Source organism: Columba livia, chromosome 2 (assembly GCF_036013475.1).
Source record: "Columba livia isolate bColLiv1 breed racing homer chromosome 2, bColLiv1.pat.W.v2, whole genome shotgun sequence".
In the NCBI taxonomy this organism is placed as follows: Eukaryota; Metazoa; Chordata; class Aves; order Columbiformes; family Columbidae; genus Columba; species Columba livia.
The window spans coordinates 19,334,924-19,349,931 of record NC_088603.1 but is presented as its reverse complement, the minus strand read 5'-3'; the positions used below and the strand labels follow the sequence as shown (position 1 = coordinate 19,349,931).

Sequence of the window (15,008 nt, the reverse complement as noted above, 5' to 3'; positions counted from 1 at the left end):
CTTCTGTGGAAATAATGTTACTGATTATAATAGTAACACCTGGATCTTTTGTAGTATTTCTTGCAGGTGTTTCTCAAAGGCTGTGAAAAAGAGAGTCGGGGCCATAGTTAAAATTTTACACATAGGAAGACTTTTGTAGAGAGAGGGATAGTGACTTGGTTGCTGTCACTTGACAGTAGAAATAACTCTCTATATATTTGTGTAATGTACTGTGAAACTTACATAGAAAAATATAAATACTAAAGGTAGACTTATATGCTATATTGGTGGTAGCTGATTGTTATTTACTATTTATGAGCTCAAATTTAAAACAGGCAACTTAAATCAGTTGTGCAAATGGTCATAGATTTTCTAAGAGAAGTGTGATTTGTGAGCAGTAGCACTGCCCTCTCAGATTCCTTAAGGCATGATTCAAGTCTGGTGGAGTCAGCAGGATCTTCAGTTTAATTGGTGGGAGAGGAACTGCCTGGGAACTGCATTTCAAGTTAAGGCTGAGTAGAGCTTCAATGTATTCAATCATCTTAAAGAAATTTTCACTATCTTGTCTTTTTACAGTGTATGCAAAGCAGCTAGCATGCAAACAGTTGATGTAAATATTTGTTGTAATGGTCAGATATATTAATATGGGTTGTCAGGTCTATAGGAAAAACAACCTGAAACAACTAGATCCAATTATTGAATTGAAACAAAGATCCTAGAAAATTAAAACATTCTAAGGTAACAGTAGTTTTCCTGTCCAGCTTTTCTAGATTTTATCTTCTTTCATATTTCTTCAAATTATAGCTGAAGTTTTTGGATTTGGAAAACAAAACAAACCCATCTCTTACCTGAAATATTTTGTGTCAAAAAAGGAGAAAGTGGTAAACAATCATATTGACATATCGTAGCACTGGGAGTTTTTTCTGTTTCATTTATTGTCCTTACATGATTTGTGAAAGGAATATGGAAGAGTGAAATAGGGGCTAAGACTTACGCACTGCACTCAGTTATTGTTTACTTAAAACATTCTTCCTCCTATAAGAGAATCTCTTGTGTGTACCTGAAAAAAAATGCTTCCAAGAAGCAAGATCTTATTTAGGACATACTGTTTCAACAGAGGCACATTCTGTCTGCTACTAAAGAGCTGATAAGCAGTATATTTTAGATGATGTGTCACACTGGAGATGAATTTGAATCCATTGCAACAGGCTGTATCAGCATGGATCCAATGGGTTCATTGCACCAATACTGAAGTAGATGTGCAGTGTGCTGAGAAAAACCCGTTAGCTATGCAAGTCCATATCTGTCACTTCTATATCTGTTAAATATTTTTGGCATGCAATCTTTAGTATTTATTTGCACTGCACTAATACTAGAGGACCCCAACTAAAAATGAGACCTCACCATGTTGGGTAATATACAGTGAGAAAATAGTATTATTGCAGGACCTTGCAACATCAGTAAACCAGAATGAAAAGTGTTGAATAAAGGGAGAGGTAATTAGGGTCCAGACTGATCAACTGACTTAAGCGATGTCAAGGTAGCAGTGGCTTTCTTCTTCATCCTGAATCATACCTGCACAGAAGGTGCCATGTCTTTGTCCTGCTTTACCACCACTTCTTATTCTGATTTAGCAGCAGCAATTTGGGCTTTCAGCATTTGGTGTCTGCTGGAAGAAGGATTTAGCAGCTGGAATAGCTTGTGCAGGCCAAACTACCCTTCAGAGGAAAGGTAAGAGGCCAGATGGAGCTGTCCCATGAGTCATCTCTGGCACGGGAGCTGTCACTTGGACAAATTTGTTCTAGTTTTCACCTTAGGTAGAATGTGTACGTGTACCTCTGATACAGCAAGTCACACAAACACCAGACCATTCCATTTGCACAAGGACATGGAAAGAAAAAAGTGTATTGCAATTCTGTGCTTTGCAAGATGTGCAAGATTTTGGCCAAGCAGAGGAGCATAGTACTGGCCTGTCCCTCAGCACGCTGTATTTAGAATTTGCTGCCAGTACTGACAGCAAGTCCCTGAATAAGGACAACTCTTGGATTTAGTCATTGCTCTCAATACTATTTATATATTTAGGTAGTGATTCTAATGCATAGTTACTTTGCTGGGCCCAAGTTCATGAGTTCATGTTTCTGTTCCCAAAGGGAAATACTGCCATATCTGTGGTATCATGGAAGGCTGTCTCTTGTTTTTGTTCTCATTCTCTCTATATATTTTGTATTTTTGACTACAGAGTAACCAAATTTAAAGAGGATAAGAGGGTAATCACTGCACTGGAGGCTTGTTGATAGCCTGATGATTAGGGTACTCTCTTGGGATATTAGGGACAATGGTCTGAGCAACTTCTAAGATGGGAGCCCTTCTGGATAATTTTTAACTGGTTTATAGAACACAAGCACTCAGTACCACTGCTTCTACCCAGTTACCTTCTGTGATGAACAGACCAGCTGTGGGGAGGAGGGCAGAGCAGTGGATGTTGTTTATCTTGGCTTTAACAAGGCCTTTCACATGTCTCTTACAGCATCCTTGTAGCCACACAGGGGAGATACGGGTGGCCATCGAGATGAGTAGGGCTTAATGCTTTAAAGTCTAACTGGCAGCTGGTTTTCGGTGGTCTTCCTCAGGGGTGGGCTCTGGGGCCAGTAATTTTTAACATCAGCAACCTGGCTGTGGGGATGGAATGAACTATCAGCGGGGTCAAGTCTGATGCTAAATTTGGGAGCTTTTAATATGCTGGAGGCTCAGCCTGCCGCCCAGTGAGCCCAAGGAATGGGCTAGCAGGACCTTCCTGAAGCTCCACAGAGGCAAATTCAGTCTTTTCAGCAAGGTCATAATAGCCCTGTGAGAGAACACAGGCAGAGGCAGACTGGCTTGGGAGCAGCTTTGCAGAAAGGACTTAGGGTCTGACAACATGTGTTAACAGTGTGTACTTGCAGCAGTGAAAACTGCATAGCTGGCTTTAGGAAAAATACAGCTAGCAGGTTGAGGGAAGTGATTATTCCCCTTTTCTCAGCATTCATGAGGTTGCACCTGGAGTATTATGTTCAGTTTTGGCTTCCCAATACAAAAGAGATAATGACAAACTGGAGTGAGCTCAGCAAATGGCCTCCTGGCTTTCTTCTCCTTAACCGTGCTAACTAAGCTCCCGGGTCCAAAATCCTGTTTAATGTAGGCCATACCAACTTAACAAAAAGTAAAGCTGCTTGTTAGAACCCAAGTAGGTGAATTTCTGGTGTGATGATGTAACCAGCTGCATTCTTTCAAGCTGATGGCTCAACCCCTGAACTTGCTACTGACAGTCGTGAACTCTTTAGAAATGAAATAACTTTGGAAATTTTGAAGAGAATGCCCACAGTAAATACAGAAAATTTGTTAGATACAGCAAAACTACAAAGTCATTCATGGCCTTTGTGATTTTAATGCTCCATGGCTATGGAATGCCAAAATGGTCCCATTCTACCCTTGAACACATCACTTCTACAGGGATTAATACTGAAAGACAGATGTTATAAAATAGTCACCACTCAAATGATGTGTACTGCATACAGTTGATTTATATAGAAAGGAGATACAATTGGGTAGGATCTATCTCTCTCTTTGTGTTTATTCAAGTAGAAGAACATGTATTTCAACAAATCTCTTCTCAAGATGATGAAAGTAACTGTCTACACTGATGGGCTCACTGACTTGGGTATATGGACAAAATTGTCTTTTAGCAATACGTTATTTCATAGGTTTTACCTGCAATCAGAAAGAACAAATACCAGTTTTTCTTTAGACAGAAAGATGTCCATTTTCTTTTTGGTTTTTGCTTTCTCAGCCAGCTAAATGTATCTGTGGAAGAGTGCTAGTATTACAGTGTAAGTTAAAATTCTTGATTTCTCATAACACTTTGGTAGAAATTTTGTTTGACTACCAAATTTTCCATGTGTTTTTTCTTTAGGTAACAGACCTGTTGCAGAATTGCAGCAAGTCACTGTAAATTGCAGACAGGGATGAAATTGCAATAAGTAGTACTGGACTAAATTAAACAGTTCCTTGTTTTACTGAAGTTGTTATCAAACAACTTAATACCCTGAGCAAAACTCTTCACGCTATTCTGGAAGAAAATTATATAAAATAAGTAGTTGTTTTTATTTTGTTAAAAGATCTACTTTTGGTTCTCTTAGTAGTAGAAGACAGCTAAGCATATTTATAGATGTTTTCTGGATGTACAGGACAGATTAGCAGCAGGGAGTAGCTAATGGAAACTAGTACGAGAGCTTCAGGCTAGAAATACCACAAGGATCATGGCAATGACCTCAGACTAGTTGAAAATGCATGTGGTGAAATAGGAGAGACAAGTCTTGAGGGTGTGGAAAGTAAAAACTGCGTATTGAGGAATTTCTTCCATACTGTAGGAGTTGTTACTGTAATAAAATTGTGTCTGCATAACTTCTGCAGAATTTGGTGATAAGGACACCAACTATGTGTTATCTCTGTTTATCTGGTATCTGTGGCAAGGGAGAAGAACAATACAGGCCTATGCCAGCCTTACAGTCCTATATATTACAATTGCGTCGAAGAAAAATTGGAAGGATCTTGGCATTTTGCTAAAAAAATAATAATTGCAAGCTTGATTTTGAGGAAATGATGGACAGGTTTTATTGTGATTCCCTCTGAGTTGTCCTGAAGTGTCCCAAAAAACTAGCTATCATCAAGATTGTAAAAGTTATTTTTATATTTTAAAACTGATACACATCTCAACTAATGATTCAACATAAATATGAGGAACAAACCAGGGTGCCTTTTCTCAGTTTTACTCTTTGGCATTGCTGCTGACTTCAGTGTGAGGGAAGGTGCAGACAAAGCCAGCGACTCAGTCAACATTTGGTGGAAGATCAAGCTAAACCAGCATGAAAAGGCAAAGGCTGTGCATCATCTCAAAAATATATGGTTAACTGATGGATAGGTAAAAAGACAAATCTAATGATGATTTTACCAACCTCTAACTCAACATTGTGTTATTTAATTTTTATTAAAAAGCACAGCTCATCTTGATTTCTGGCAGTTCTTACTGTTTTACTCACCATGTACTCCATATTTTTTCACCTTAAGATACAGCTTTCTTTGCTAATTTATCTAGTTTTCCTTTCCTTATGTATCCTATACTAATTGCTAATATACTTTTCTGATGCTATTTTTCACCTAACAAGGTCTGGAGGCCTCCTGTACATATTTTCCTACCTGTTTTAGTTACACCTAGCTTTGCAACTTTGATTTGAAGAAATTATAGAGCTTGCAATGTGTCCAGGTTTTGATTGCTGTACTCCAGCCAACTTTATTAATTACTTGACATTTTCAAATTGGACATGAAATTTCCAGAGTATACATAGAGTGGCTGGGTCAGAAAGTATCAGTGCCTTGTTCATGCCAGTGATTTCTGGTTCTGTGGGGGAGCCACACACATATTGTTAATCATCAGTTAATACTTCTCTTCAGACAGGAGCCCATGGATCAAGGTGCTGTTAAATGTCAGTAAGATTTTTTCAGTGCAGAAATTTGCAGGATGTCTTGCCTACCCAGAGTGTCCTGTAGCTTCATAGGAAATTCATGAACTCCAGTTTAAGCTTTGAGTGTATTTTATTTCATAACACTGAGGAGTTAACTCCTTTGCCTCAGTTTTCTCATTATGAGAAGATAATTATGAGAGGATTATATTAATACTAGTAGTTTTAAATTTAAAATTCATTGTGTGAGATAATTAACTGATATTTGTAAAGCTCACAGAAGATGACTCAATCATTTGTTAACTTATTCTTGATTTACAAGGTATTTAACTTTTCGTTGCTGTTGTATGCTTCATGTTTTTCTTTTCTTAAATAACCTGTTTGCAAGGATAATTCCTGATCTGTAAATGAAAGCGAGTTGTGATTAAAGCTCTTCTAAGCATCTAAGCTGCCTAGCAGTGAGATCACTGTTAGCATAGCCATGATAATGTGGTGATTTATCAGGGTTAGGCCAGCGTGTTTGTTGGATGGAAGCACTGAGAGATGAGACTGGGTGGTGTCAGGCTGCCTGCATAACATTAGCTTTTGCCATAAGGCAGAAACCTTTACCAGTTGTAACCAAGGAGTTATGATCCTACCCATACGAGCACAGTGCTCAGCCGTTTTGGTTATGCTCCTTGCTTTGAAGCCAGCCTGGACCCCTGAGTATGTGGTCATGTCCTCAGCTGCCAGGTGGGTTTTAAGCCCAGTTTATCTGAGCCAAGCACCTTGCCATGCATCTGGTGTGTCTGTGTCAGCTGCAGCCACAGCATGGGAAGTGCCTCAAGCTGTGCAAGCTCGACTAAAGGTGCAGGATGGCTGCCCCAGGCACCGCTAAAGTGGCACTGATGGGTTCAGCTTGTGCAGGAGGCACTGCCTAGGTAAATCAGATTAACAGCACATCTTTCATTGCACTGTGTTGCAGACTAGCCATAAGAGAAATGATTAACCATTTTGCAAATTCTTCTGTTACTGACCATTGGTATAATAAATGTGGAACAGAAAGTCATTTGTTTTTGAAAGAGCTCTGTATGCAGTGAAGGAAAGGGTGATCATGTGGTGTGTTTGCATGATCATCATCAGATCTAGGTTTTATGCTTGTAGACCTTTCTTTGAATATGTCCTTTCACCTCTTGGGTGTTTAATTTCCCTACTATAAAACATACCTTTCTGTTGACAGGAACATTGTGAAGCAATTTGTAAAGAGGTTTAAGTTTCTAAGGCCTGGCTTACACATAAATGTCTTCTGCTATAGCCTGTGTTTAATGCTGTGGCCTGTTGCCCGTAAGGTTAAGAAAGATCAGAAATTCCAGAGTTATTTCTGAAGCTGAATGATACCAGCGTGACAAAGGGGAAAGCTTAACATCGCAGTTTGCCTTGTTGCTGTTGGAAAGCCCTGGGCTGGCAGTACCTACCTGGAAGTGGAAGCCACAGTGTTGTTTGACTTGCAGTCTCAGAACAGTTGCATGGTGTAGTTTCCTCCTTCACAATGATGTTCATGCCTGTCTTCCTAGAGTAGCAAGGCATTTCACAGTCTTGTGTGTTTTGTGTTTTATGAAACTCAGCAGAGTCTTCATGTTTCAGGTAGATCCACTGTGACAGAAGCATAAGTGCAAGAAGGACTTCAGGGTACATGGAGACATTTAACATCCATTCTGTTTGACTTTCCTTCCAGCAGCTTTGCTGGCATATGTGCTGTACCCTAACAAAAGCCGTGCCTGAGTTATATTCTATTTCTTCTTGTTTTAATTCTCCATGGGAGTAATTTTTTAACTGAAGGTAAAACAAACCTTAGACCTCCAGCAGTTTCCATGAAGTTGGGCCTGTGGGTATTGCCAGTGTTCAGAGTTTCAGCCCAGCAATGTGTGGGAGAAAAATAATGTCAATGACTTAAAATAATGGATTTTGAGTCTCTTTATCCTGTCATGCTGAAGCTGGATTTTTAGAAGTGAACAGCTAGTTTTGTCAAATAGCAAATGGCCTAAAGCATTGCTATATCATGATACGGATCAGATAACTCAAGAGGAAAGGCAGTAAGTTTTTTTAAGAGCATGTGATTTAAGGGAGGCTAAGGAAAAAAGAATTTATTATGCCTTTGAAAATGTCTTTTACCCCTACAGTTAGATTGTAACCAAAACATTTCTCTGAGTTGTATGTTAAAGCTGTATATTTTAAGGCATGATCTTTTTGGATAACATACGTATTTGCTTTGAAAATCCAAGACCTAAAGATAACTGTAATTTTGTTTTGGATCAATATTTTGTGGGAGTACTGGAGACAGACAGAGTCAAGACTGTTCTGAAATGATTTAGGCTTGTGTATAAGGAAGGCTTTTAAACGCTGCCATTTATTTTGTGTTAATAGTTTCAGTAGCTCAATATACAGCATATTTTTAGCATTTTCTGCAACCTGCACTGACTTTTAAAATAGGCAGAAAGGAGAGTTGCACACACTTGCAAAGCCGATATGCAAAATCTATATTTTTAGCCAAAATATAATTTTTTGCCATTTAATCCAAAAGGTTTCAAATTTCAAAATGTGGAAGGTTCCTTATGTTCTTTCCAAGAACTAGAAGCTATCATCAAAAATGAGTATGTTTATGCACATCTTGGGACAGTGAAATAAATACAGTTATTAAAAACGTGTACTTTATTTATTTACAAATACAGTTTCTGAGTTCTAAAGAATGTTTAGCTGCATAGAATATTTGAATGAGCACTAAAAAGCCAATTTTACCTAGGAGAACATAAAGAAATAAATTATGGTTTTGTTTTGTTTTTTAAAAAGGGAGTTTAATAACCCATTAAATATTGGCCTTAAAAATAAAATTTTTAGGAAAATTGTCCCCAGTCTTTGAAATAAAATTAGTGACTTTTCAGTCTGAAACAATTTTTCCACTGGAATAAAAATGGTAGTTTGTTGTAGGATTCATAAAGTGTCTGATGTCAGTCTTAATGAAATAAAAAGTATCAGCTCTTGATAGTAGTACGAAAATGATGTTAACAGCTCCATTTTATGAAAGCAGACTAGTATTAAATAATGGTTAGGTAATGTTGAGTATTTAATGGTTAGGCCTGTTTAGTATTCAGAAAACTTAACACCTTCCCTCCCTAGGTGCAAGCGCAATTATCTGCCCACTGGTTTTAGGAACATCTGCCTACGTATATATTCATTCCTCTATAGCAGTCATGGACAATATAGGGACAAAAATACTGAAGACTAAAGGGAGAGAGGGCTCATCTTAGATTAAAATGTCTTAACTTCTTTTCATTAAATGCCTTTGTATTCTAGGACCTTAGGTTTTCCCATTGCTTTTGCTCCATGTTTGTATCTCAGGACTATGAACTGCCTGTCCCATTGCCAATGACTTTCTAGTGACAATCATTGAGTTACCATCTAAGTTTTTCTAAGTCATTTGCTGAGATTTGATGATGACTGATGGTAACTGCACTGAGGACCTTGTGTTCCCAACTCTCCTGTTTATATTGGCCATGGGAGAGGAACATATGGTGGAGCTACACTGCAATTGTCCATATTTTGCAACTCAGCATCTAAGATTACTCATGAGTGCTAAGATGAGTATTAATGCTGCTGTGGAACTGAAAGGATCTGAAATTGCTCTTGATTTTGTGTGAGACCTCAGTTTTGCTCCTGCTAGGAGTTTCACCTAGGGCTTTATAATATACAATGCCAGCATATTGAATTATGAATACAAAATTACTAGTGCTAAAATAGAAATCTGGTTGTGGGGGGTTGTTGGGTAAGCATGAGGGTAAAATGCAAAATTTATGTGTTAGGGAAACTGGGTGATATAAAAGCATAAAGTTCTTCCTCGACTGCTTTAAAAAAATTGCCCTGTGGTTTGCCAACACCTTGAGCTGCAAAGCATACTTGATGTGTTTGGGACTTTCCATTATCCTTTCTGAGGTAAACTTCTGATTTATCTAGCTGAAGAACATTAAAAATAGTCTTTTTAGCAAAGTGCAGTACTGGAGCAAGCATATTTATCAAGGCAGAGCCATATCATTGTTCTATGCTCTACTCCACCAGCATGTTGAAAAGGAAAATGTATGTGCTTTGTGAGTGAGGAGTTGATTTTTCTCTACTCACGATGGGCTTGGTCTGTGTTCCCCATGGATTTTGAAGCCCAGATCGTTTCTGTGCGCTTAAGAATATGTAACTTGCTATTCTATTTTTCTTGTAGGTGTTTTGTATCTTCAGTATGGAGATGAAACAAAGCAGTTGAGGATGCCAAATGAAATCACAAGCACAGACACAATTCGTGCCCTTTTTGTAAGTGCCTTCCCCCAGCAGCTGACAATGAAAATGCTGGAATCACCCAGTGTGGCCATTTACATCAAGGATGAGAGCAGAAACATATACTATGAATTGTGTGACGTGAGGTAAGTAAACATTGAATTACAGCTGTTGGGTTTTTGTTTGGGATTTTGGGGTTGGTTGTTTGGTGTGTGGGTTTTTTTGTTTGTTTTGATTTTTTATTTTGTTTTGGATTTGGGGGGGGGGGGGGTTGGGTTGGTTTTTTGTAGTGCACTTACAGGATAAAAAGGAGTGGAGTTGATAAGTTTCTGACAGATAGTGGCCTGACACATAGAAGCATGTTCCGTGGTATCTGAGTAATATGGTAGGTTTGGTCTGACAATGCCTTCAGCTGCAGGTGCAATATCTGTTGCAAAAGCCATTAATAAGTAGCATGCCTTGTTCAGATATTCATATAGTACGTGCAGGTTCATATATTTAATATTGTATTGAATTTTAACTGAGACATAAATGGATAAAATACAGAACACATTTACAGAAAAACTGTTTTTTGTCTTTGCTGGCAGAGTAAAGCCTGGTCCTTGTGAGCCTGAAGTTACAAATATGAATGTCACCAGTGTCCTCAGAGCAGTGCCAGTTATTCATGGTCTGGCACTGCCAGAAATCTGTGGCACTGTTGACTGGCTGCACAGCCCCACCACCTCCCTATGTTGTGTCAGGATGCAGCAACTGATGCAGTCACTTCCCTTCACTAATTCAGAGCTTGGTCAATAAATGATCTGACATATGACTGCATCTTTCTATTCTTCATTTTGTGGGAGTGCAGCTGCTTAATTAACCATGTTCCTTCAGTCAGATGTCTATGATCTTTCAGCAGAAGGACCAGGTTCTCAGGGTCCCTAGAAAGTTCCAAATCACGTAGCAACAAGGCCCTCAGGCCAGACACGTTACACTCTAAAACTCTGCAAGGAAATATGGTGGGCCTTTGTGCCATCCCCTGCATAAGAAGTTAAGTGGTAAAAAGAATAAACAGAGGAGCATAAGAAGATGGAGAAAGCAGAAAAGGTGTTTCCTCTCTGCCGGTCTCCCACTAGTGCAAGAAAATGGTCTGAAAGTAAGAGAAGTGTACTGTCTGCTGCTGCCACTTCTGGAGATCCTGTGGCTCAGGTCTTTCTCTGTATCATGTTGTTGTTAAAAGAGAAAGTTGAAGCTTTTCCAAACTTGCCACTTCCAGTTCTCCCATTCCTCCTTTTAATCTTTGAACAGCACCTCACTCCATTTTCTCTCCTCTATCTTGCTCTCCTCAGGCTGTCTATCTAGTATCTTGTTATTAGCCAGCCTCTTGGTTTCTGTTTTTTATCTTCCTTGCCTTGCAGACTCCCACCCTTCTGTTTGGGCCTGTGTTAAGACCCATCTGATTTTTTTGCATCGTCATTCATCATGTGTTCTAGTTTCTTATACATGAAACAGTTTATTTACAAGATTGGATCAACTGATTAAATCAAGATACAGGTTACTACATCTCTGTTGCCAAGCACATTATTGCCAACCGTCACCTGGCACATCGGCTCCTTCTCTCTCACTTTATCCTTCCATCTTCCCTTGAGTTTCAGACTAACAGTTTATGAGTTCATTTCCTCCCTGCCCCTGAGAATGTGATTATCTTAATACCACTCCACCTTTTTTCCCCTTGCTCCGATTGCAGGCGTCACTCTGCCAACCTCAGGCCTGGCTCAATCCCAACATCTGCTTCCTCTGTTCCTATGCCTGTATTGTAGAGCATTTCTAGAGGAAATCCCACGACCCAGCTGACTTCCTCCATGACAAAATTCCCTCCTTCAGTTCTGCCACCCTTCTCACTAAGGAAACTCTGTAATTGCAGCTTAATAGAGTCCAAAGCATGTGCTACCAGCTGCATTTTCACCACTTTTGAATACTTTTCACAATTTCTCCACTTCTGTTCCTTATTGTTCACAAGATCTTGCCAGTGCCTCCCCTCAGAGAACAGATGAAGTATCATTTTTCTCTTATTTTCTTGCCGTGTCTTCCTTCAATTCTCTTATTTCTTCCTTGTCTGAAACACAGGTGTTTCAGTCAACTCTTTAAGGTCTCCTCCTCCCTTGGAGGCCGTCATGTTCCTCTGTGTCTCGCATCCCTTGCTTTGTCTTTTTAACAACTTTTTTTTATTACTCTGTTAAAGTTCCTACTCTTACTTTGCTAACGTGTTCCTGTGCCTGCCAACGAAACTGTCCCTGAACACAACAGACATTTCCACTTCCCACCCCATCACCTTTCTCTCTTGCACTGAGCAGTCACTACAACTGTTGGCCAGAGTTTTACTCTTCTCATTCTGTCCTAGACCATTTCCAGTCCATTTGGGGTCTTATTCTTCTAAATCCAACTTGTCTTCTGTTCCCTGCTGTTGCATTGAAGATGTTGAAGTCCACAAGCGTTCAGCTTTTGTGAATACCCTTTTTCTCCCACATCACTCATGTACTGTTAATGTTTTCTTCTTATCTCCCTTTGTTTCAATGGCTGTTCTTGCCTGATTTCTTCCTGTCTCTCTCAGGTATCATTTTAGAGGTCCTCTTCTCAAACATTGATTTTCTGTTGTGATTTTTGCAGGGCTTTGTCCTGCTGCTTTTTCCTTGTCTGTACCTGTCTCCATCATCTTATCCCTGTAGATTATTTGAATTATATCTACCTGGGTGACTCTTCCATTTATTTTTCTGTCTCTCCTTTACAATGGGACTCATCTGACCAAATGGAGGTTTTTAGATCCACATTTTGAGCTGGTTATGATTAAGTCTACATGCCTACAATCCTAAGTTATATTAATACATGCCAGGGAACCTAGCTGTTGATGTCTTCCCTGTGAATGTCTGTAGCTGGATGACATGAAGCTTACCTCTTCTGTCCAAACTAAAATCCTGATTTTCTCTTTTGCTATAATCTCATGGACTATAGTGTCAGCCTAGCTTATGTTCTCCTTCATTAGACCATCACACTCCTTTCCCTTTTTTTTAAATTTTCTTTAATAACTGGGAACTATCTTTCTACTGTCTTTTTTAAGCCCATAACCCAGACCTTTTCTTAAAGTGGTTCAGGGCTCTGCATCAACTGTAGATTTCGGATTTTTCTGCATAACATCTATATGATGCAGCCTTGCCTTTCCTACATGTAGTGAGAAGCCACTCAGCTAATTCATCAGCTTTTTAATAGCAATGGCTGTAATGATCTTTTCTCTGCAGTTGACACAGGTAATCTTGTTTGCTCTTACCCATTCAAATGAAGCAACAAAGATCATTCTCCTAGTTTGACAAGCAGACTGTTTCATGTGCATTTTGTTTCATTTGTCCTCTGGCCGTATCTTTTCCATCTCATTAAATATAAACTACTTGTCTTCATTATGAGGGCTCCTCCAAGCCCACTTCAATGCTACTTTTCATTTCTTGTTCAGTACCAAGTGCCATCTGCTTCCACTTGGTGAATAATGCCAGCTGTCATTCTACGTGTCTTCAATTTTCAAATAAATGCCTTCATGCTCTCTCAGGCAGCCCTCTCATGTGCTTGGACAGTGTCTTCTGTGGACATCCGCAAAGCCACCGTGCTGGTCTCCTTCCAGTCCCACCTTCCTGTTCTCTCTGTTGCATTGCCTACTCAGAGCATGCCCCTGGTCCCAGGATCTCTTTCTCTCTCCTCTGGGTGGTCTTCTCATTTCTTTTTGTTCCTTTATCTTCCTGCAGTTCTCCTATTGTCTTTTGTGTGTTCTGTTCACCTTGTAAGCTGGTGAAGAGGTTGTGTTCCTGGGGTGTTTATACAGCACACACAGATCAATGAGGCCTTTGAACATGCCAAGGACGTCTGGGAGCTACACTAATGCAAATAATAGTAATAATAAAAGTACAGTAATATATGCCTGTTATCAGTAATGTTTATCTTAGAAGAGCAACATGAGGTGAAATAGAATTCACTTCGTAGATCAAATGCCTAGTATGTTGGTGCTTTGCCTTGCAGCAATGTTTTACTTTAAAGTGTAATGTTTCTACAAGAAATATTTATGGAGAATGCTTTTAAAACAAACTCCAGTTAGCTGAGGTGCCATCTCATAGCCATCAGACAGAACAGACAGCAGATAAAATTTATTTAAATGAATAATGTACCATTTCTTGAACTGAAGATGAGAGAGCTTGCTTTGTATCAAAAAGAGGATAATTCCAAGTCTGAGGCAGAAAATGATAACTGAGACTCCCAGTGCAAGTCTTAAAGCAAAAGGGTCACATTTGCAAGATGGAAAACAGTTTATGTTACCATAAATAATTGAAGAACTTGAACTTGCCGCAAGGTAGCTATTTTCCTATGCAGTCTACTGTATGTAAACACTCATAAATACTAAACTTCTCATCAGCCCTGCAGTTCTTAAACAGAAGGTACTGATCTGTCTCTTAAGCTGTAGGGTGTCTTTAATAACTACTTGACATCTACAACAGCAGCACAAGTTCTGACTAGCTACCCGTTCAAAGCCAGCACTGAGTGTAATATGACAGAGTAAAAGAAATTGGACCTGCCCCCGAATCCTTTCCTTCAGTTCTAAATGATAATCCCAGTGATTAAGATCAGTTCACTAGACTTGTAGCTGCACCTGGAGGAAAGGAATTCAGTCACATGTGTAAGTAAATTCTCTAGAGATCACTGTTGGGAAATGACAGGAATCGCAGCTTTTAAAGGATGTAAGTAAGCGTAGATTGGAGGCTTTGCTGCTGATTAAATGTGAGCAAGAGATCACCAGAACTCAGTGCAAATGTCTAAGCCGTAAAATTATTGGAAGGTAGGTTTTGAAACAAAATAGAAAATTACTGTCATTGCACTCTTTCCTAAATGTAATAGTTGAAAAATGAACTAATCAGTAACAAAGTGTTTGGTCCTAATTAAATGAAAATATGCTCTTAGGGCTTTCCATCTAAACCATTTCTGTGGTAGCTTTCATCAAAATTTTAACTTGTGTGCTTTTGTAGTTCCTATTTTTTCTTTTAAAAACCTGTCTTTATTATAGATAAAGTTTAGAGGAAGGATTTATCTGCTACTGAATTTTTAGCTTTTGTGGATTTTTTTTCAGGTTTGTGAACAAGCAGTTAATTGTAATTTCCTCAAGAAGAACCGCAGTTAGCAAGACTGCTTTTCTTTTGATATTCTCATTTCTTAGAATAGCAAAAATTC

The 15,008-nt window shown here is 39.0% G+C and overlaps 1 protein-coding gene across 39 annotated transcripts in view; it reads left to right on the top strand.

Annotated features, from left to right (window-relative positions):
* KIAA1217 (KIAA1217 ortholog) overlaps positions 1 to 15,008 on the top strand; it is a 361,882-nt gene that overhangs the window by 269,546 nt on the left and 77,328 nt on the right. For all 39 annotated transcript variants that reach the window (XM_065050729.1, XM_065050726.1, XM_065050746.1 and 36 more), the window contains one exon: positions 9,718 to 9,916. In XM_065050729.1, the coding sequence (XP_064906801.1) occupies positions 9,718 to 9,916 (199 nt within the window). The remainder of the gene's footprint in view (positions 1 to 9,717; positions 9,917 to 15,008) is intronic.